We start from the raw sequence: 22774 nt of genomic DNA, 5'->3' as shown, positions 1-22774 counted from the left end.
AGTGCATCGATGCATAAGGAGTGCATCGATGCACCCCCTTAAAATGAAAACATTGAAGGTGATTAGTGTATCGATGCATGGGTAGTGCATCGATGCACATGTTAAAGAATGCATCGATGCACTATAGAATGCATCGATGCACTTCAAGGGGAAATTGAAATAGACATTTCTTTTGGTCTAAGAAATGATAGATTATAATATATCAATTGGATACTGATATGTGTCAATGTATGATTATATAGTTATCGAGCACGAACAAGTTCCGAAACGATTATCAAGTCAAGATTCTATCGAAAGAAAGGAAATCATAAAAGTGGATTTGAACTTAGTGAGACTCAGGTGAGTGCATATTAGATCGTATATGATATAAAATGGAAATAAGACTTGCGACAAGTATATTTCCTATAGTGTTATGCATAAATTCATGAACATGAACATGTGTTTGTTATGAATTATATGTTGTTGTGGGTATGATATGACATGTATGAATATATGTTTATATAATGAATAAAATTCATATATGATATATGAATATAAGAGATTAAGTGAATGAACGAAGATGATATGCATGATTATATAAGAATAAGATATGATATATATGTTTATGAGAAACCATGCAAGTGATAGGAACTATGTGATATGAATATGTGAAATATGATACAAAGTGATGTGATTATATGGTCAGAAGAGATAAGAGACAGGTGAAAGTGAACTATGTGATTATATGAATATGTGACATGATATATTGTTAATGCCCTTGTTATGTGTAAAGAGAGCTAGAGGTATAGTTGGAATGCCAAGAGTTGAGGGTCTACGTGGTCTTTCGGGATATATATGTATCCTTTGGAACATTTACAGGGTCTTTTGAGACAGATTTGATCCACTGAAATATGTATATGATTCTTAAGGAGTGGTCCTTCGGGACAAATACAATACATAGGTCCTTCAGGACAAATCTCATAGCCCCTAGTGGGACCCCATACGAGCTATGGTGACAACATAGTGCACAACCTCTATAGACTCACATATCTACAGTTCTCAGAAATGTACATGGGGTAGACAAAGATATAACAATAAATATATTACATGTGAAGAATATGCTTTTGTGATATATGTTGATATGTGTATTGCATGAGTCATATGATGACATGTGTATTGTTTGGTTATACGAAACATATATTGGTTAAAAAAGTTAGGTTCAAGAGAATATGATCAACACATATAAATGATAATAATATGGATAGTGAAATAAGATTAATGAATTAAATGATGAGTGTATGTTTCTGTGTATATTTGATTATACGTAATGTTATATTGTTTTGTGTGATAGCATAGTATGATATGTTCAAGCATGGTTAAGAAGTTAGAGTTTCTCTTATAAGTTTAATGCCTCACTAAGTCATAGACTTAGCGTGTGAGTGTTTCACACGTAGGTTCTGGAAAGCAAAGTGAGAAGCTAAAAGGAGCAAGACAGGTCAGCATTTTCCTTACAAAGTTTCAGATCAGAAAATAGATGATTTAAATGTCTTTGGTTAATCTGAATATAGTTGCCATGTACTAATTGATTAAGTTGAATATGCTCTGATCGATTTTGGTTATTTTGTTCAATTTATGTAAATAAACAGTTTTTATTTTAATGAAAGTTTTAAATTTTCTTTGAATTTTGTCAAGAGTCAAAGTTTGAAAAATCAATGTGATACTTCAGACTCGTATTCGGGTCGGATACGGGTTGAGGGTGTTACACAGCTGATATGGAAGATCATAGTGCAACTTATGTTTGATTGATTTGATCAGCTGAATTTGTTATTTTTTTCCTTGTAATGTTAGGTATGTTTTGTTTGGATCATAAACACGGACATGCTAGAGAAATGAATTGTAGGCCCTAGAAAATGAAATTTTGTCCGATGGATCATACGTACTCTCATGTATCTGACTTTCAGTTTATTCTGAGCCATAAAATCATTTCCAATTATCCATTTTCTGGTGCATGATTCCAGATAACTGTCTCATTTGGGACCATCTTATCATTTAGCAAAAGAATATTAACTGATGATTCAATCAAGAAAAATTGCGATTATAAACATACTAGAAATTACAATATAATCGATCAAAGTTTCAGAGTAGCAGCTTTTGGACTGGCAAAAACCTCCATGATATCACCTCCTATGATCACCATAAATGATGTGGCATCAAACACAAAGATGATACTATTTAAAGAAATATCATACAAAAGAAGCAGATATGGAAGGGGATCCAAGATCCATGGTGCCTCATAAAAGAAGAAAAAGATAAGTAGATGAGAGCAACAAGTTGACTCAAGCCTTATAAGTAACACAGACATTAAACACTTCAGAAAATGGTAATGATGATTTAGGCAAAGTAACATGTGGTGTCAAGATATGGAGTGCCTCCTATCTTTGGCTGGTCTTGTTCGACCTTTGCCACCGGGACCTGAAACTCCATCTGCCCGGACGAAGGGATAAAGTCGTCCTAGTTTTTTAGAAACAGAATTCATGAATGATTTTCTAGGTAAAGGAGGCTTATCAGATGATGGCGTAAAATTTCCCATAGGACTGCTTACTGCTGATTTTGCTGATGTTGATTTCTCTATTTCTTTCAATCTCATTTTCATTTTCACTAGCTCTAGTTTCAGGTCCTCGTTCTCTCTTTTCAAGCTTGAAAGTTCACCTGAAGATGGGTGGATATCAGTAGGGTATAAATTCACCCTGGAAGAAATGACAGCAGGGGAATCTCCACTGGAGACACTTCCATTCATGACATCTCGAAAGCGTTGCTGCTCGTAGTAAAGGACTTGAACCACGGTCTGAACCGGAAGACGGTCGTTTTGAGCCGCGTGAGCGCAGGCCTCCCGTGAGAGTTTCTGGCAATCCATTAAGCTGCAAACTTTCTTCCTCTCCAAATCAGTTATAGTGGGATGAGCCTATTAATTGTAACCGAAAGGCGAATTAAAATGAAAGCTTTAAGGAATATAACTTGTTTATCAAAAAGATCATGAAAGAGATGTACCTTGAGGTAGATATCAATGGCTCTGTACATCCCATCCTCTGTTACCCTCGATTGTTCTGGAATGAGTTCAGCGAGACCGATGAATTTCGATACAGATAGATTACGGTCGGATGCTAGTTCCGCTAGATAGCTCTCCATTAGCTTTCCCACTCTTTCCAAGTCACTTGGTGGAGGAGAAATGTACTCATCTTCTTCTTTGTATCCAAAATGGCTGCCTTCAGTATCATATTCAATGTAGTTTGTCAAGATTCGCTGCACGGTGTCGACATCAAACAATGTATCCCCAGTAAAAGAATACGCAGGAATCAAGAGATCATCTAAAACAGCCTGTCCTAATTGCAAGGCCATCCTTTTCTCCAAATCGAGTCGACAAGCAACAGTTGTTTCGAGGTATGATGCTGCACGAAGCAACACAGATAGAAAGCTTACGGACATTGCATTTTTCTCTCTAGGCAGAAGACTCACTATGGTTTCCAACACAACCCTTTTTTCATGTTCTTGTCGTGGCTCGATTTTCTTCCTCCCCTTTCCTAATACCTCCTGCACAAAAAAGGGAGTCTGCACTTTTAGACATCAAGCATATATCCGGTAAACAAGTCAATTATGTTGATATGGGGTCTCACCAAACCTCTAAGAGCTTTTTGTGCATAAAGCATAAGCACTGGACCAAGATCATATTGTTTAAAACCTCTTGCTATCATTGCAATCAGAACCCGTTGGAAGATGTCGATTCGAAGAACAGTTAAATCTTCAGCCCACCAATCGACAATAGGTTTCGAGCTAGCGATTGTCGAAGAAATGACACTATCATTGCCACTATCAGACCTGCTAGACATACAAAACTGACTCTCTTTGCAAGCTAAAAGTGCAACGGCATCTATGCACCGGCTGACCAATTTAACCTCCTCTGCAATTGGCGGGAGGATTTGAGACATATGTAACACAGAAACAGCTCCTGCTAGGCTCTTAAGTGCCACTTCATTCAAGTAGGCTTCAGCTCTTCCCACAAGGTTTCCGACTGCATATTCCTCAGTCATCTCGAGATACTCGGCGGCACATCTTAGCATCGCAACGTTTTTGGTGCTTATCTCGAAATTTATCCCATAACAGAATTTAGCTGCGAGTTCAAACGAATCTGCTCCTCCTGGAACATTGGGGATATCTACGACTGAAAGATCAGCATCATTGGATTCTGATATAACTTTCCTTATGTAACCACTCTTAGAGACCAATGGAAACTGTACATCAAATAGAAAAATAAGATAAATTCAACAAAATCTAGAGGCTAACTTGGTTTGATTGTCATTCTAATGAATGGAAAATGGAATCATATGTTTCCAAAATCAGAAGTATTTGATTTCTACCTTATGCAGTGAAAAAGAAACTCCTCCAACTTGAACTGTGACATCACTGGGGATCTCCTGTGAGAAAATCCTGGAAAAAGAGAATCAAGTTATTAATTTAAGCAGCCAACTCATACAAATTGACAACTATTAATGAAAAAAAGAGGGGGATAATAATACCACTCGCTGGTTCTCTTCATGGCTGTGGAAAGAAGATCCTTTTTAGATGGCATGTTAAGACTGGTGGGTGCGGTTTCTTCCTTATCAAGAACCACCATGGAAGACACTGAATAAATTTTGTAAAGATCTTACCTGTACCTCCATCACACCATAGATGATGAGAACCTAGGCACAGAGAAATTTTGACACCATGCTTATAGCTATTACAAGGTTATATGAAGCCAAAAAAGAAGAAAGAAAGTCATTTCCTTCACTGTTTTGTCGTTTTTTCTTACCTTTAATGCTTTAACGAGAAGCTGAAACACAAGCTGAAGCTCTCATCTCTCTAAATCTCTAATGACAACTGCATTATCTTACTTCAGCCATAAAACAGTCATCAGAAATGGAGAATTCCCAAAACTAGGCATTCCAAGGAAACTAGATACACAGCCTGTAAGGTGGGCCAAGTTTAAATTGAGTGGCAATTTAGGTAGTAGTGGAATGAAATGAGGTGAATATAAGAAGACAGATGAAGATTAACAGTTTGTGGTGTGGAAATTTTAGGCTGTTTTTTTTTTCAATTAAAGAGATGACGATGACTTCAGTTTCCTTGGCAGCTAAAGGCTGAAATTTTGTGAGAGGGACACATTCCCATCCGCAAACCTAATATTAAGATATGATTTATTAACTTATTTCCAATGGTTTTCTCAACTCTACTTCTTCTCAAATACTTTCCGTATTTCTGTAACATATTTCACATTAAACATCACCTTTTGAACCTATGGATTAGTGATGTTCATCTGTTCTACGCAAAAAGGGTCCCCTTAAAGTTGATAGTTAATTGGCAGACGATTGATCTCCAATCCATCGAAAGATTTGATACACCCAATGGGGTTTATATTTCACAGCTATTCTCGGCCCCATCCATTGAGTTGGGATCCATCGATTTCACCACGGGACCTGTCACCTCCATTTTCACTTCAATTCCAACCCCCTCAGAAAAAGGAAATCGACCCATGCTAGCATGTGCACGGTTTTATAACAGATTAATAACAACTCGACCCATCAAATTATACACATTTAAACCATTTAATTAGGATTTCCCAGCTTCATGTGCAACATACAGATGAAGATTTAAATATCCCTGGAAATTATGATCGTAGACAATAAATTTTCAGTTTTCTTTTATTATTTTTTTTTAAAAAAATTATTATCATTATTATTATAAATATAATTATTAATATTATATATATTATATATATTATTATTATTAAAAAATACAGGCCCAAAGAACCCAAGCCTAGTTTACAAGCCCAACATCGGTGGCTCAGCTCAACCCTAAAACCATATTAGGGTTTTCATCTTATCCCAGCCGCCTCAATCTCGGTCGTTGGATCTGGCAAAATCCAACGGTCTAGAAGCCTCCAGAGGAAACCCTAGGGTATCATCACCCTAGGGCCACGTCGCCGCCTCCCTTGCTGCCACCACCCCGCCGCCTCAGGAAGCTGCTGTCACGCCTCGTCGAAGATTCCAACGGCTGCCACGACGCCCTCCACACGTTAAGCTATGGTGAGTCACCACCATAGCTATGGTGACTCACCGAAACCCCTCTTTGGGATCGATCCAAAGAACACACCGGCAAGGCTTATAAAAGCTGACCATCTGCAAAGGAGAAAGAGGAGAGCAAGAACCCGAGAGGAAAAAAAATAAAGAAACCACGACAGCAAGAAAAACTCGAACCCAACTGCAAACATTAAAAGAAAAGAGAAGAGAGTGGAGCAACTTACCCTTGTAGGAGTCTCCAAACCGTCGTGCAACCACCAAAAGCCGAAGGTAAAAGACTAGATCTAGGCCGAACATGAGACTTTTAGGAATAAAAGGACTCAAAATTGGAATAAGGAGAGTGAGAGTTTTATTTTGGTGTATTGTGGGATTTTCCGGTCATTATGGTAGTGGCTAGCACCGGAGCACGGTGGCCAGCCGGAGATCATTTCTCGCCGGTGACAGAAATTTAGAGAGAGGGAGAGAGAAATTTTTTATATCTCTCTTTAAGAGAGAGAATGAGAAAACAGAAATGAGGAAGTTTGGCACTTAAGGGTCAGATTTTGGGTTTATATACCCCTCTCTAAATGACGCCGTTTTGGGGAGGGGTATCTGTGTAATTTCATAGGGGTAAAACCCTATCCATAACCCTTTAGAGTTTGTAAATTGTCATTTTAGTCACTGAAATCAGTTTATGTTCCTTTTAATTTCAACTTTCAATTTTACTTTATTATATTTTAGTCACTGCACCGTAGTTATAAATATTTAAGGGTAAATACTTTATTTAGTCCCTGGTAATTTGAATTACTTTTATTTTGATCCCAAATAATTAATTAGGTTAAATTACACTATTAGTAATTATATTTTTATAATAATTTGAATTATGTCCTTTAATTTTGATATTTTACTTTTTAGTCACCAATATTTTGTTTCTTTTCATTTTTGACCCTGGTTTTTTTTTTTGCAATTTAATATTATTGCTTTTAATTTATTCTATTTTAATCATTATTTATTTGAAATATTATTTTGTTATTACTTTTATATTTTAATTATTGCTTTAATTATTATTTTATTATTTTATCTTAGTCTTGTAAATATATATATTTGTTTAAATAATAATATTTATTTATTTTTGATATCAAAGAAAATGGCAGTCTTAAAGCAACTAGATGTCCTATTCTAATATTTTAAATAAATAAATAACTTACTTATAAAAACAAGAAAATACATATTGTTTTATTTAAATTATTTTCTTAGAAAAATAATCACATTTTAATATTTATATATTTTTTTAATATTAAGAAATGGGCTGTCTTAAAGCACCTAGAAGTCATTTTCTGATATTCTTAAATAAATAAATATCTTATTTTTATAAATTATATATAATAATTTATTTTAATTATTTTTATAGAAATGTTTTATTAATATTTATTTATTTTTTAATATTAAGAAATTGACTCTCTTAAAGCGCCTAGAAGTTCTTTTCTGATATTTCTAAGTAAATAAATATCTTATTAATATATTTTCTTAAAATTATATTAATAAATTTGAAATAACAGGATTATGAATTAAATATATTTTTGAATTTTTAAATTTCCAATAATAGAGACAATTTATAATTAATGAGTACCAATTTTGGGTGTTGTGGGGGTGTTAATCCTTCCTCAAACGTAATAGACCCCGAATCCCTTTTTATTATTAAAAAGAATGAATTTTTGGTTAAAACGCATATCAGTTTATCTTTTAACTGATGTTTTCTTAAAACTCTTTTAAAAGATAATTTTTAGGTATTCGACCTACCTGACCCAAAAGGCCGATGACGACTCCCTAAATATTTTAAAAAAACCATTTAGTTACATCACTTTTCCCGCCAAGTAAAATTTTGTGCCTGGGCGAAAACCGGTTACGACAGCTTGGCGACTCCACTGGGGAATGATCAAGCTTTTAAATGAGTTATAAATTGTCTTTATTAATTAGAAATTAAAAATTCATATATTTAATTTATAATTCTTTCTTTTCAAAATTTTATATATACTTATTATTATATATTATTCTTTATTAATTGTTTTTATTTTATTTTCAGTTATTAAATTTCATTTGTATTTGTTTGTCAAATGTTTGAATATTTCTCCTTACACACAACACTTGCATTGCATAACATAAGCTTTATAATCAAGTTTGTCCCTTTTAAGTGGGAGTGAAAGCGACGTCTTCGTGAGAATTTATACTCCGTGTCAGACTTAGCAAGTAGCTTTCGAGGTTCATATGCTCTATTTCTTCGTGAGAATTTATTCTCCGTGTCAGACATAGAGAAATATATCCCCTCGAATTGAACTCGGTCTGCTTAAGTCTGTAATGGACTAGGATTGAGGGTTTGGCAGCCCAAAGGGGCACCAACAAGGACAGTTGGAGTACCTTTACTCCTAGAACTGAAACCCTGCATATAATAAACCTTAGAAATTCACCCGATCTAAGACAATACCGAGCCTCTGTCCGTATGTATACACAAAGGAGAAATAAACTCTAGTTTTTAATTATTTATTTGTTCCTGAGTAAATGCATGCAAACTAGAAAACATGCAGTTAGGTTAATTTTTCCAAACAAAGCATAGAACTAGAAAGCATGAGGCTATGATTTATACCTAGGATCTTTTCTTGGTACTAACCAATTTATTTTTTCCTTTCTCATTTTTATTTTTTATTTTTGCTTTAATTTGTTTATATTGATTTCTTGTGCTTGCATTGCATGATCATAGCATAACCAAAAGGTGTTGACTTGAAAGACTGTCCATCAAATTGGAAAGAAATCATAAATGGACAAAAAGTTTTATGATCAAACAAAATATGACGCAACCATGGAATAACATCCTGAGGGAACTCCGAGGATAGAGGAAAGCTATGCACCCAAAGATCGTATGCCCATTGAAGAGCAAAAGGAGATACGAGAAATAAGAGAGCAGATGTCCAAGATGATGGGTAGAATATCTGTTTTGGCCAAAGGAAAAGAGACTCCTGCACAAAAGGGGAGAGAGCTCAATGAATATAACCCTACAATCTCATATATGCATGAGACTTCTGATCCTAACCAATTTGAGAAATTACAGACGATCATCATTCGTATTCACAAGTTGTCTGGAGATACCAAAGAAATGATGACAACTGTAAAAGCTCCCAGAGATGAGAAGAAATCACGTAATCTAAAATCGTCAAAGTTTAGTCTGATCCCGACGTCTAAAACTCAGGTTCAATCCAAGACAAAAGGCGGTTCTCGTTTTGATATTATCTCTATATCATATAAAGAGTTATATAAGAAGCTACTTGAAGCACAAGAAGTGGCTCCGTACTACATAAAACCGTTCCAACCTTCGTATCTGAATTGGTATGACATCAACATTTCTTGAGAATATCATGCTGAAGCTCAAGGACATAACATCAAGAATTGTCTTGCCTTCAAACGTCGAGTCCAAAGTCTTTTGGATTATGGAACCTTACAAGTTATGGTAAATGATCGATCTAGTTTGGTAACTGAAGATCTTGTTAGATTAATACCAAAAGTGGCCGAAGATAAGAGAATCAATATGGGCGTCCAGATGGAAGAAGATTTGTTGAGGTCTGAGGCTCAAATACGTCATTTAAAGATTGAAAACGATAAATTGAGCACCAAAATGGAAACCATAAAGGAAGATTTCCAAAAGGTCAGTCAAGCCTTTCAAAATGCTGGCATAGGAAACACCCCAGAAAAGTGGATAACAGGGGTCACCAAACTGAAAAAGAAATGTAACATACATGAAGGTCGAGCCAAGAAGTTTTGCATGATTTAAGAGTTGCAAAATAAAGACTCAATATCACTTTCATTGAATCGAAAAAATGTCAAGTTGAAAATCAATGGTTGAATAGTGTTATGACCAACATGGAAGCATCATATCATATTCATCAGCATGAGATTGATACTGAATTAAAAACCACTATGACCAAGAACAAAACGTTGAAGAAATGCTTAGATGATTATGGAGATCTTGTAGGAGAACTTCTTGGACATAAAGGTTCTTTTACAAGGGAGAATGAGCAACATTGCCTACAACTCCGAAGGTTGACACAGAAGATGAAGGAAAAAGAGAATGTCATGAAAGCAGTTGCTGACCAGACAAGTAATGTGGCTTATAAGCTGGTAGACTTAGCTGGCTTCACAAGAGAATTAAAGCAGATTGACAACTCCACACCTGAGCATGATTGGAAGTTAATTTGGCTTTTAAAGGAAATAGATAAATTAGGAGTGAAAGTTATACCCTACATATAAAAGTTTTGTTTGATGCACGGAAACTTTTGTGTTCAATGAAATCTGTTCTAAGATGATCACTCTTGAGTAACACCTTTTCATACATGCATTTGTATTTCACGTCTTTGCATTTTCATTTTGTATTCATACTTTTATGTTTACATCTTTGTATTGCACAGTTTTCATTCTTATTTTTTCATTTATGCATTTTCACATTTACATTACATTTTTTTATTTTAAGTATTGTTATATACATTAATTATAAAAACATGTAAATAATTCATGAAAGGTTTTTGTAACAGCAAAACGAGATCATTTATTCATATTACTGTATCATCATCATAAAAATAATGGAGCAATCTTATGAGGGACTACAAGATCAGTGGTCAGAATAATTGACAGGGTTACCTCAAGATACAAGGAAAGAAGCATCAGATTCAGTACCAGAGGGATCAAATCAAATTATTCAGTGGATGACATATGATAAAGAAAAGATAACTGATAAAGAGAAACCATGCTATCATATTGAAGAATCGAGAATAATAACATACCCTGGGACATCCCAATCGAACCCAAAGAATAGCCTCATTAATTATTCACAATATGAGGAAAGATGCAAGAGGATTGATGAAGCAATCAAAAATATGAAAGGTGTTAATACCTCCCAAAAAGAATTAGAATCAAGAGAGCTCAGCTTGGTTCCAGATTTGGTTATTCCCCATGAATTCAAAATGCCTGATTTTGAGAAATATGATGGCATCAGTAGTCCTCTAATCCACCTGAGAATGTTTTGCCGAAAAATGGAAGGATATTTAAGTTCTGATGATCTGTTAATTCACTCATTCCATGATAGCTTCATTGGACCAGCAGTAGTCTAGTACACTCAGTTGAACCAAGAACAGATCAAGAGATGGGTTGATCTAGCTGATGCATTTTTGAGACAATATCGATATATTAAAGGTTTAGCTCCAACACGTATGAATCTTAAAGGAATAAAGAAGAAAGCCAATGAAAGGTTTCAAGAATATGCCTTAAGATGGAGAGGAGTGGCAGCACAAGTTCAACCTCCCATGGTAGAAAAAGAGATATCACGTATGTTTCGTGATTCCCTTCCCGCTCCTTTCTTCGAGTTAATGCAGGAAAATCCGACGAAGGAATTCGAGAATTTTGTGACAAGTGGAGAATTAATTGAAAATGTAATCAACGAAGGAAACTCAAAAGTCACATCCAAGAGCCCGACGGATCAAAAAGTGAAAGCGAATGATGTGAATGAATGTCGCATCCAAAATCCCCGCTACTACAAAAGAAAAAGAGCAAGTATTTTTTCGGATCGACCAAAGAAAGTCATGCGATCAAGAAAAACTTTAGAAGTGTTCCAAACTTCCATTTTAGACTTGTACCCTCATTTGATTAAAGGTCAATACATCACACCAAGACCAACGAAAATGACATCAAACCCTTCTGCTCATAGTTATGATCAAGGTAATGTTTGTGATTTCCACTTAGGGGTATATGGGCTCTCTACGGGCAATTGTAGGCCACTGTTAAAAGAAATAGAGATGCTTGTTGACAAGGGATTCTTAACACAAGAAACGATCAAGAAATGGGGGGCAAATGAGGACAGTGACCCTGATCCTGTTACACACCCAACATTAGAGGAGTAATGATGCATAAACAAATGGAAGTTGTTATCTACCACTATAGTACCTTTCTATTTTCAGTATCTTTTTTGAACTTGTTTTTGTTCCTTTCTCCACCTTTTGTGCAATAAATAAATTTGTGTCGTTTTTATGGTAATGAGCAAAGAATTAAATTTTAATCTTGAAATTTTTTAGTATCAAGTAGATTAAATATTCTTTTTCAAGAATTATAGATCTTTGGAAAGTGGTAAAATTATACATTCCATATCCCATCCAATGCCAATTACTTGACCCTTACTAAAACCAAATCTTGACCATACATTTATCTAAGACTCAAGTCATGTCTCTACCTGTTTTGAGACACCAAATCCAGACATTTACCTTTTTAGGTAGAGTTGATTGGTTTATAACATTCCACCATATACATGACTTTAAAAGTCACACATTTTTCCTTCCAAATACAAAACCATCATAAACCAAAAGACCTCAAAAGAAACAAACTTTCAAATTATCCGTGAATCTTCCTACAAGAAGAGACGAGATGAGGCATCATGGATCAATTTATCAAAGATAATTTTGAGTAATTGGGGCATACTCAAAGCAAGAAGGACAAAAAAATATTAAATAATTATATCATGTATTAATTACATTGTTTTCATGTAAATAAAGATTAATCTTGAATATTCATCCCCCTGGGGATACCTCTTTTTACAAAGGCTTCTGTGTATGAGATGACGAACGACATTGTTTTATTTATACTTTCAAAAATATGTATATATATCCCTTGTTGTCCCCTTTTGAGACTATAATATATTTTTTCTGATTCAACCCTAACCAAAGATCAACCTCCACATTGGGGGGCGAGAAGAATGATATCTGCTCACAAGAATAAAGATTGTCAAATCATTTTTATTATGAAGACAAATCTTTATGAAATAAAGAGAGTTTTGAACTACAAGGTATGTCAAATACAAAGTACTTGAAGATCAATCCATTCAAGAATAACAAAAGAATTTTTGAAATACAAGAGGAAAAGGAGGTGCTCAAAGCAATTGAAGAGAAAAAAAAAGGAAAAGGAAAAATTGAATCAAGATGGGTGACTCATTTGAGCCTTAAGTTACAAGGTTGATCAAGTGCAATAGGTTCAAAGATTCATATTCAACAAGAAGAGCAAGAAATGCTGGAGATGAATGGATCTTATAGAAAATTCCCCAACAAAGCAGATCCAAGTCAAGCAAGGCAAGATTGAAGGCATCAGAATAAATTGACCATTGGTTCAATTACCCTTAAACACTTGTTTGATCCTTTTTATCCCTTTCTTTTAAAACCATGAGCCTTAGCCTACGTTACGTACCTGAAAAGTCCATTCTAATCATACATGGATTTCTATGTGAAATAGACTATCTTCAGATTTCATTTTGCCTCTCAAGATTGATTTTTTATTTGCAAAAATTGGTTTATTTAAATCTTTAATGCATGATATAAAAAATGATAAAAAGGGGGGTTCAAGATGTAAATTTTTAAATAACATCTTGGAACTAAAGGAAGATTTGAGTTGAAAACCTGAAAAGGCAGCTCGAATATTGAGTATTGCAACAAAGACATAAGAGATGATCTTAAGCTCTTGATGAAGCACCACATATCCCAAAGACGTTCCTGAGATTCTGGAACCAAGAAGTATCTCTATGAGATTAGCATAACAACCATTCCTTCAGATAGTGGAAGCTCAAAGAGACATATATGCTGGAAAAACCTGAAAGACCTTACTTTACCAGAATCAACCTAAACCTTAAATCAGTCAATAATTTTGACACTTGCTATAGGACTATGTTTTTTGATTTAAAAGTGTAGTTGATTTATTTGATATTCATTAAACTCATTGTTTATGATTTGATTCTATTGTGAACCTGTAGGGGGTAATATTTTACAAAATTCTTTCATTCTTCAATAAAGAAAGGGGAAAAACATTTTCAAATAGGACAGTCTCAAATAAGGAAAGTCCTTGAAGCAAGTTGTTGTTTATTCTATCTCTATTGTAGAAAAACAATGCCAGAATGATGAATCATTTCACATTTCTTGAAAGTAAGTGGTTCAAGGAGCCAGAAAGTTTGGAGAATTGAACCTGTTATGCTCTCCTGTGACATTATTAGAAATTCATCAAGAGAGATTATCACTTATCTCATGTTGAGGGCGATAAGCATCACCAGACAAATTATTTTCCCCAGCCATCAATCCATGTCTCTAGCAGATTCTCCAATCACAGAGTCATTAGTCCCATTAAGGTGTATTATGGGAATGAACAAGTCACCACTTGCACTCTGGTTATATCATGATACTGGCTCAAGTCTTGATATATTATTGTTGCTTCTTCCATGTCGATCATTTTCCTTATCAGGATTGTATCCATTATGTCCTTTAGAAGATTGTTGAACTTGAATTTGAGGACTCATGGCACAAAATAAGACCTTGGAACAGATTCTATACTTGTGGGCCTTTCATATGTGATAACATTGGTTATAAGATTCTAAAAGTGGAGACAACCAGTTTTACCATCAACTAAACCTTTCCATGGTTCGGGAAGAGTGAGATATAGCAATGCGTATTGTGAAGAAGCAGAAGAGGCAGTCATTGTAGCAGTCATTGCAAGAAAATGCACCAACAAAAATCTTCTAGTTCATCCCAATGATGTTTATTTCTTCCGGTAAGGTTGTTACACTGGATGCCACCAACAACAAGGTCGAATCCATCAAATCTACTCATTAATTACTCCAACCGATCACCATTCAGTTCTTGCACATTTGCTTTCAAAGGTATGCCAAGACAGTAGAAGACAACCTCTACATCACTAATTCCAGAGAAAAGAGACAGGACATTGATACCACCGAGGAACATGTCTCTAGCAGATTCTCCTCCTTGTGTATGGTTTTTAGGGAAACCTGGAATCATGTCCACCTCATCAGGTTCAAGAGGAACAACTTTATTCCTTCCAACCCATACCAGATTCTATTTTCGACACTCACCAATAACATACTTTTGGACACTCGAAGGTGGCTCATCGTCATAAGCTTCAAGAGCTTTACGGATCCTTTCTGTCAATTTTACACTTCATGTATATGTTTGTAAACAGTTCAACTTTGTTTTTGGATCCCAAGAAGACCATCATTTTTTCAATGAAAAAGCGTCATGTATGGTGCGTGAAGGAAGCGGAATAAGAGGAAATTTGTTCTCAATTGGCAGATTATGAATATAGCCCCTTTTCAGTACAGTAGAACAAAGATACTTCGAATCTACAAATTATGGCTCTACATTGTATAAGTACCGTGACATTTCGGTCCAAACACCAACTGGAGCAAGTGCCACGTTCTCGTAGTAGAGATAAGGAGGCCCAATAGCATCTTCTCGAAGTGTTCTTTGAGTTATCTGATCTAGTTCGGTATGAACTCCCAAAACCAATCATTAGATTTAGAAGATGAACTGCATGATCGTCTTTATTAAGAAGTTTCTTTTTAAGCTTCATCTGCTTTTTCCTTTTCCAAAAATCATAGCCTGAGTTTCGTCTTTTCTTGTAATTGGGGTCATTGCATAATGACTTCTTATCTTATACCGGAAGAAGTGCGTCAGCAGCCTTAGCCATTTGAGCAGCACATATAAAATCTGTCAACTCTGCAATTGATGAATCCGGACCACATCTCTTCATGGCTATCGAAGCCTCAACCTCTGAGTACCCCCATTTACGTCCAGTATAACAGTTTATTCTCCTCATCAAAATCAGAATTCATGATTTCCTCAGTATCAAAAGCACTATTAATATCTATGAAATCATCCTGAAAGATTTCTTCATAATCAAAGAAAAGTATATTCCAGAAATAGCCTTCACTGAACACAAGGTTCACTGTGTCAGCCTGAAATTAATTACCAAACAATTTATACCACTCTGTCTGATTAGATCCCTCCAGATCCAAAAATGGGCACCTCATTCAGAAAAGGCACATACCTCAGACATTGCCGTCAAAATGATTTATTACTTCTTAAGTTTGTGATAACATGAAGAGAATTCCTCAAGTTACTTGACGACTGTTGTTTAGTGACATCAGAATAAGAGTATTCAAGATAAACAGATTTGAGGCACAGATAAAACCACAAGTACCCACAATAGTACATTATCAAAATTGGACCTCGTGGGGATCATGATATTGAAATCAAACATACATTAAAAGTAAGCCTTACAATTTAGAAGAATAAAGATTGAGGGAATTTTGAAGGCCCAATTCAGACAGATCTATGGGGGACATCATGAAAGCCCATTTCAACCAGAAATAGAATGGTGGGGCATTTTGAAGGCTCATAGTAATATGAATATTTGGGCATTCTTGGAGGCTTATCTCAGCAAGAAGTAATGTTGAGCACACTTTTAACATATGTATCAGCAAATGTTAGGGCATTTTAAAGGTTACTTCAGACAGATCCATGTGGGGCATTTTGAAGGCTCGGATCAACAAGAAGCAAATGTTGGGGCATGCTGAAGATCCATATAATCTTATGGAAAGATCATTGACCTGAGCAAATATTCCAATGAGACAAAAATATATGAAGAATGAAAATGGTGAAACAGTGACAGTCGAGCTGACTATACATAATTTCTTCATTCATTAGGCAGTTGCATCAAGGTCCTGTTGTTGAACGAATATTTACTCAACAAAAATGGTTTCAAATACCTAATCTTTTTAATCATGTGTCACATGACAGTATGTTCTTTGTTAAGCTACATCATGGTTGCATGAATAAAGATGGTCCCCATGCAGACCATTCGATCTAGGGTTCAGTTCTTCAAAATCTCAGCTTTGAATTTTGTATTTCGTGTGTTAGTGATGATTGGAAATATGTCTTTGAGATTCCTGGCCGTTAGTTTCAACCATACTGTTGAGGTTACGAAGCTGTTTTTCACATCAGTTGTTGTTTACTTGATGACATTGAATAAAGAGGCTCAGCTTATGTTATTCCCGTTGTTATTGGTGTTATCATTGCTAGCCATGGTGAACTGAGTTTTCATCTATTTTGGTTTTATCATGTGCATTTCATCCCCAACGGCCAAGAATTTCATGGATATCATTTTGTACATGGATCCTATAGCTGATGTGTTTCTATTTCTTAAAACACTTATTTTAGAAGAAAACGTGATTGGTATCACACTTACCCGAGATGATATCAAGATCAGTTGGTATCTCTTATTCAATTCAACACTAGCATATTTTGTGAATTTGACCAACTTTTTGGTTGTGAAACATATCAACATCTCACTTGTATTCCCACTGAGTTTTGTTCTCAAATAATCTTGTGATGTCATACAAAAGTTCTAAACACTATGAAAGAGCTTCCCTGATCAGAAATCTATGCAGAAGTCACAGCTGGATAAATATGTTTAAACTAGTTATTTTGATGCTGAACCAATATTATAATCATATGGTTTCCATTTATTGATGCAAGATAAAGTCTAACTTCTTCAACCCCAAGGTCAGAAGTGAGATATGATGAAGATTTCTTTCCACAGAAGGGAAGCATAAATTTTAACAACAAGAAACTAGTGGAGCCAATTAATGTTGAACGACAAGTTGTTGTTAAGCATCTCGACATGATATGGTCCAAGTTTCCTTGTTCGAGATCTGATTAGATGTGGAGACATGAAAGGAATTAAGATAAATCCTCCTTGTGATGTGTTTCAAGAGTCAAATCAGAACAAACTCTACTCTCCTAATTAATCCGCTGAGTCAGACATATCTACATCTACACTCTTCAAAGATGATAGATTTTCTTTTCAAAGATGATAGATTCTCTTTTCAAAGATGAACACTTTTTTGGATTTTTACACAAGTCCAAGCAAAGAAAGCCGATGATATGAAAGAAAAAAATGGGGCAACAAGATCATAGTTCTGATTACTGCAAGAGTTCTATAAATGAAACATTTCTTCTGAGACTCACATTAAGCAAAGAAGACACAAAAATACAAGTTGATCAAAAGGTTCTTCAAAGATACAAGCTTGATAGCATAGGTTGCTACACTGATGTCCAAAGGTAACCCTGGCAATAAAAGATGAAGTGAATGAAGACCGAGTTCACCACTTTGAAGTCATATGAAGACTGCATCAACATTCATGCATTCATAAGAACATCATTTGCACAATAGACAATGCATTACATTGATACATCTGATTGCATTCAAACATGAAGTTTTACAGATCTTCTTATGAAAAAGAAGATTCATGATGAAAAATGGCTTACAAGAAGAAGGTAGAATTCAAAACCTCAAATACAGGAACTACGCAAACATCTGAAGAAGAGATGGACGTAATCCACAAGAATGAGCATTATCTTGAGATTGGGGCATGTTACCCAATCAACCAAGTTATTTCAATAAGGAAACGCTTTCCAAAGTTTCTCATTTAATCTTTTCTAAAAATGAAATTATTGAATAGTAAGAAAACGATTTCTATAGTTTCTTACTTAGTAAACTATTTCCCACATCTGTAAGACCTTCAGTGCATGATGCTTTCAAAACCTTCGGGTCATCTGTAAGCCCTTCAGTGCCATGATGTTTTCAAAACCTTCGGGTCATCTGTAAGTCCTACAGTGTAGGATGTTTTCAAAAAGCCTTCCGGAGCTTTTTGATATTTTCAAAGCCTTCAGGTCATCTGTAAGCCCTTCAGTGCATGATGTTTTCAAAACCTTCGGGTCATCTGTAAGTCCTACAGTGTAGGATGTTTTCAAAAAGCCTTCGGGAGATTTTTAATATTTTCAAAACCTTCGGTTCATCTGTAAGCCCTTCAGTGCATGATGTTTTCAAAACCTTCGGGTCATATGTAAGTCCTACAGTGCATGATGTTTTCAAAAAGCCTTCGGGAGCTTTTTAATATTTTCAAAACCTTCGGGTCATCTATAAGCCCTTCAGTGCATGATGTTTTCAAAGCCATCGGGTCATCTGTAAGCCTTTCAGAGCATGATGTTTTCAAAACCTTCGGGTCATCTGTAAGCCCTACAATGCAGGATGTTTTCAAATCCTACTCAAAAGTAGGGATGGTAATATGACCCGAACCCGACGGGGAAACCCGAAACCCGGTTAAGTTCGGGTCGGGTCGGGTTGAATGATATCGGGTCGGGTTCGGGTTCGGGGATATTTTTCGGGGATTTGTTCGGGTCGGGTTCGGGGCAAGGTATCCCCGCCCCGACCCGCCCCGATTATATATATATATATATTTTATATTTTTTATATTAATTATATATATAATTTTTTATATTAATTATATATAAAATATTTTCAGGTTCGGGTATAATATTTCGGGTCGGGTTCGGGGACGGGGCAAAAAAACCCCGACGGGGCGCCCTGATAAAAACCCGTCGGGGATCGGGTCGGGGACGGGGACAGGGATTCATTTCGGGTTCGGGATGGGGCGAGCAAAACCCACCCTGAATCCGACCCGTTTCCATTCCTACTCAAAAGAAGCCAAATGAAAAAATTATTGTCTTTTTCGTCTTTGCTCTACAAGAATAGAGCAAAGATGGGCATCTGTAGACAATAATTTTTCAGTTTTCTTTTATTATTATTATTTTTTAAAATTATTATTATTATTATTATTATTATTATAAATATAATTATAATTATTAATATTATATATATTATTATTATTAAAAATACAGGCCCAAGCCCAGTTTACAAGCCCAACATCGGTGGCCTAGCTCAACCCTAAAACCAAATTAGGGTTTTCATCTTATCCTAGCCGCCTCAATCTCGGCCGTTGGATCTGGCAAGATCCAACGGTCCAGAAGCCTCCAAAGAAAACCCTAGGGTATCATCACCCTAGGGCCACATTGTCGTCTCCCTTGTTGCTACCACCCTGCCGCCTCAGGAAGCTGCTGTCACGCCTCGTCGAAGATTCCAGCGGCTACCACGACGCCCTCCACACTTCAAGCTATGGTGAGTCACCACCATAGCTATGGTGACTCACCGAAACCCCTTCTTGGGATCGGTCCGAAGAACACACCGACGAGGCTTATAAAAGCCGACCATCTGCAAATGAGAAAGAGGAGAGTAAGAACCCGAGAGGAAAAAAAATGAAGAAACCACGACATCAAACCACAACGAGACCAATAGCAAGAAAAACCCGAACCCAATTGCAAACATTAAAAGAAAATAGAAGAGAGTGGAGCAGTTTACCCTTGTAGGAGTCTCCAAACCGCCGTGCAACCACCAAAAGCCGAAGATAAAAGACTAGATCTAGGCCGAACAAGAGACTTTTAGGAATAAAATGACTCAAAATCGGAATAAGGAGAGTGAGAGCTTTATTTTGGTGTATTGTGGGATTTTTCGGCCACCGTGGTGGTGATCGGCACCAGAGCACGGTGGTCGGCCGGAGATCATTTCTCGTCGATGACAGAAATTTAGAGAGAGAGGGGGAGAGAAATTTTTTATCTCTCTCTTTAAGAGAGAGAATGAGAAAACAAAAATGAGGAAGCTTGGCCCTTAAATGCCAGATTTTGGGTTTATATACCCCTCTCCAAACGACGTCGTTTTGGGGAGGGGTATCTGTGTAATTTCATAGGGGTAAAACCATGTCCGTAACCCTTTAGAGTTTGTAAACTGTCATTTTAGTCACTGAAATCAGTTTATGTTCCTTTTAATTTCAACTTTCAATTTTACTTTATTATATTTTAGTCACTGCACCGTAGTTATAAATATTTAAGGGTAAATACTTTATTTAGTCCCTGGTAATTTGAATTACTTTTATTTTGATCCCAAATAATTAATTAGGTTAAATTACACTATTAGTAATTATATATTTTTATAATAATTCGAATTATGTCCTTTAATTTTGATATTTTACTTTTTAGTCACCAATATTTTGTTTCTTTTCATTTTTGACCCTGATTTTTTTTTGCAATTTAATATTATTGCTTTTAATTTATTCTATTTTAATCATTATTTATTTGCAATATTATTTTGTTATTACTTTTATATTTTAATTATTGCTTTAATTATTATTTTATTATTTTTATCTTAGTCTTGTAAATATATATATATATATATATATATATTTGTTTAAATAATAATATTTATTTATTTTTGATATCAAAGAAAATGACAGTCTTAAAGCAACTAGATGTACTATTCTGATATTTTAAATAAATAAATAACTTACTTATAAAAACCAGAAAATACATATTGTTTTATTTAAATTATTTTCTTAGAAAAATAATCATATTTTAATATTTATATATTTTTTTAATATTAAGAAATGAGTTGTCTTAAAGCACCTAGAAGTCCTTTTCTGATATCCTTAAATAAATAAATATCATATTTTTATAAATTATATATACTAATTTATTTTAATTATTTTTATAGAAATGTTTTATTAATATTTATTTATTTTTTAATATTAAGAAATGAGCTGTCTTAAATCACCTAGAAGTCATTTTCTGATATTTCTAAGTAAATAAATATCTTATTAATATATTTTCTTAAAATTATATTAATAAATTTGAAATAACAGGATTATGAATTAAATATATTTTTGAATTTTTTAAATTTCCAATAATAGAGACAATTTATAATTAATGAGTACCAATTTTGGGCGTTGTGAGAGTGTTAATCCTTCCCCAAACGTAATCGACCCCAAATCCCTTTTTATTATTAAAAAGAATGAATTTTTGGTTAAAACGCAGATCAATTTATCTTTTAACTAATGTTTTCTTAAAAACTCTTTTAAAAGATAATTTTTAGGTATTCGACCTACCTGACCCAAAAGGTCGATGGCGACTCCTTAAACATTTTAAAAAAGCCATTTAGTTACATCACTTTTTCCGCCAAATAAAATTTCGTGCCCGAACGAAAACCGGTTACGACAATAATAAGCCTGAATTTGAAAGTTACTGCTAGTAAAGCTTTCCATTAAAAACAGGGGATGAATGATTAATACATTATTGACATAAGGGCAAATAGTTGATGATGGACCAGATTAAAGGAAACAAAGGAGGGGAAACATATATAGAAACTAGCTTTATAATTGTGGTTGTCGTCATCATGCAAATTGGAAAACTGGGTTCCTTTCTGCCCCTGGTCAAGAAGAAAAGGCAAGCCAAATAATGAAAAAAAGGAAACTCAATCCAATGGACCTGCTTTCTTCCCTACAAATTCAAACTCTTCACTGACACTATTGTCTCGGTTTCGTTCATCATTATTGTTTGTTTTCTTTCAGCGATTGGCCTTTCGTTGTAATTGTTTAGTTCCATTCAAATGCAATGCTGAAACCAGAATTTTTGTGGCTAAAATTGAATTATACTTTTTTATGGGAGTCAAAATACAATTTTGCCATTATATTAGTTTATAGCTTTATAATTTTTATAAGCATTAAATTGCAATTTTATTATTTTATGGGAATAACATGTAACTCTACCATTTATACATAATTTTACCATTTTGGAAGAAAATAATGTATGAAATATTTTTTTCGTTCTTTTTTTATCTTGAGATTTTCATACATACAATCTCATTCATTCCACTGATTTACGTTATTCATTATTATGTGTGATAATTTTATTGGTCTAAAAAATAATAAGTTAATTATTATATTATTAAAAATCCCAAATATTAATAAATTATTTCAAGATTATTAAAACTAAATCAAGAAAAATAGTGAATTTTTAACGGTGACATGTGTAGGATAAAAGAGAATATACAAAGCACAATGATATAGCTGATGAGGCCATTTTATCAATGAAAAGAGCCCCGTAATAGAAGCA

At 34.7% G+C, this 22774-nt stretch overlaps 1 protein-coding gene across 2 annotated transcripts; it reads right to left on the bottom strand.

The window, feature by feature from the left end:
• Positions 1-2182: 2182 nt before the first annotated feature.
• LOC120152409 (BTB/POZ domain-containing protein SR1IP1-like) lies at positions 2183-4958 on the bottom strand. Of its 2 annotated transcripts, XM_039164630.1 has the most exons (6): positions 4826-4958; positions 4551-4715; positions 4392-4461; positions 3651-4265; positions 3028-3567; positions 2393-2941 (listed from the first exon to the last, which is right to left on the bottom strand). In XM_039164630.1, the coding sequence occupies exons 2-6, from the start codon at positions 4646-4648 to the stop codon at positions 2393-2395; spliced, it is 1872 nt and encodes a 623-aa protein (XP_039020561.1). In that variant the 5' UTR covers positions 4649-4715; positions 4826-4958. The 2 variants fall into 2 exon arrangements, with proteins under 2 accessions (XP_039020562.1, XP_039020561.1); XM_039164631.1 differs by lacking the exon at positions 4826-4958 and having other exon boundaries at positions 2183-2941; positions 4551-4648.
• Between the last annotated feature and the right edge of the window lie 17816 nt (positions 4959-22774).

This window comes from Hibiscus syriacus, unplaced genomic scaffold (genome assembly GCF_006381635.1).
Source record: "Hibiscus syriacus cultivar Baekdansim isolate YM2019G1 unplaced genomic scaffold, ASM638163v2 tig00111088_pilon, whole genome shotgun sequence".
NCBI lineage: Eukaryota > Viridiplantae > Streptophyta > Magnoliopsida > Malvales > Malvaceae > Hibiscus > Hibiscus syriacus.
Note: the sequence above shows the minus strand (reverse complement) of the source record. Positions and strands in the feature narration are given on the sequence as shown.

Coding starts and splice junctions, on each gene's coding strand:
- LOC120152409 (XM_039164630.1), bottom strand. CDS start 4,648: ATGGTGGTTCTTGATAAGGAAGAAACCGCACCCACCAGTCTTAACATG. Junction 4,266..4,391: donor TTTCTTTTTCACTGCATAAG/GTAGAAATCAAA, acceptor TTTGATGTACAG/TTTCCATTGGTCTCTAAGAG. Junction 3,568..3,650: donor AAAAAGCTCTTAGAGGTTTG/GTGAGACCCCAT, acceptor TTTTTTGTGCAG/GAGGTATTAGGAAAGGGGAG.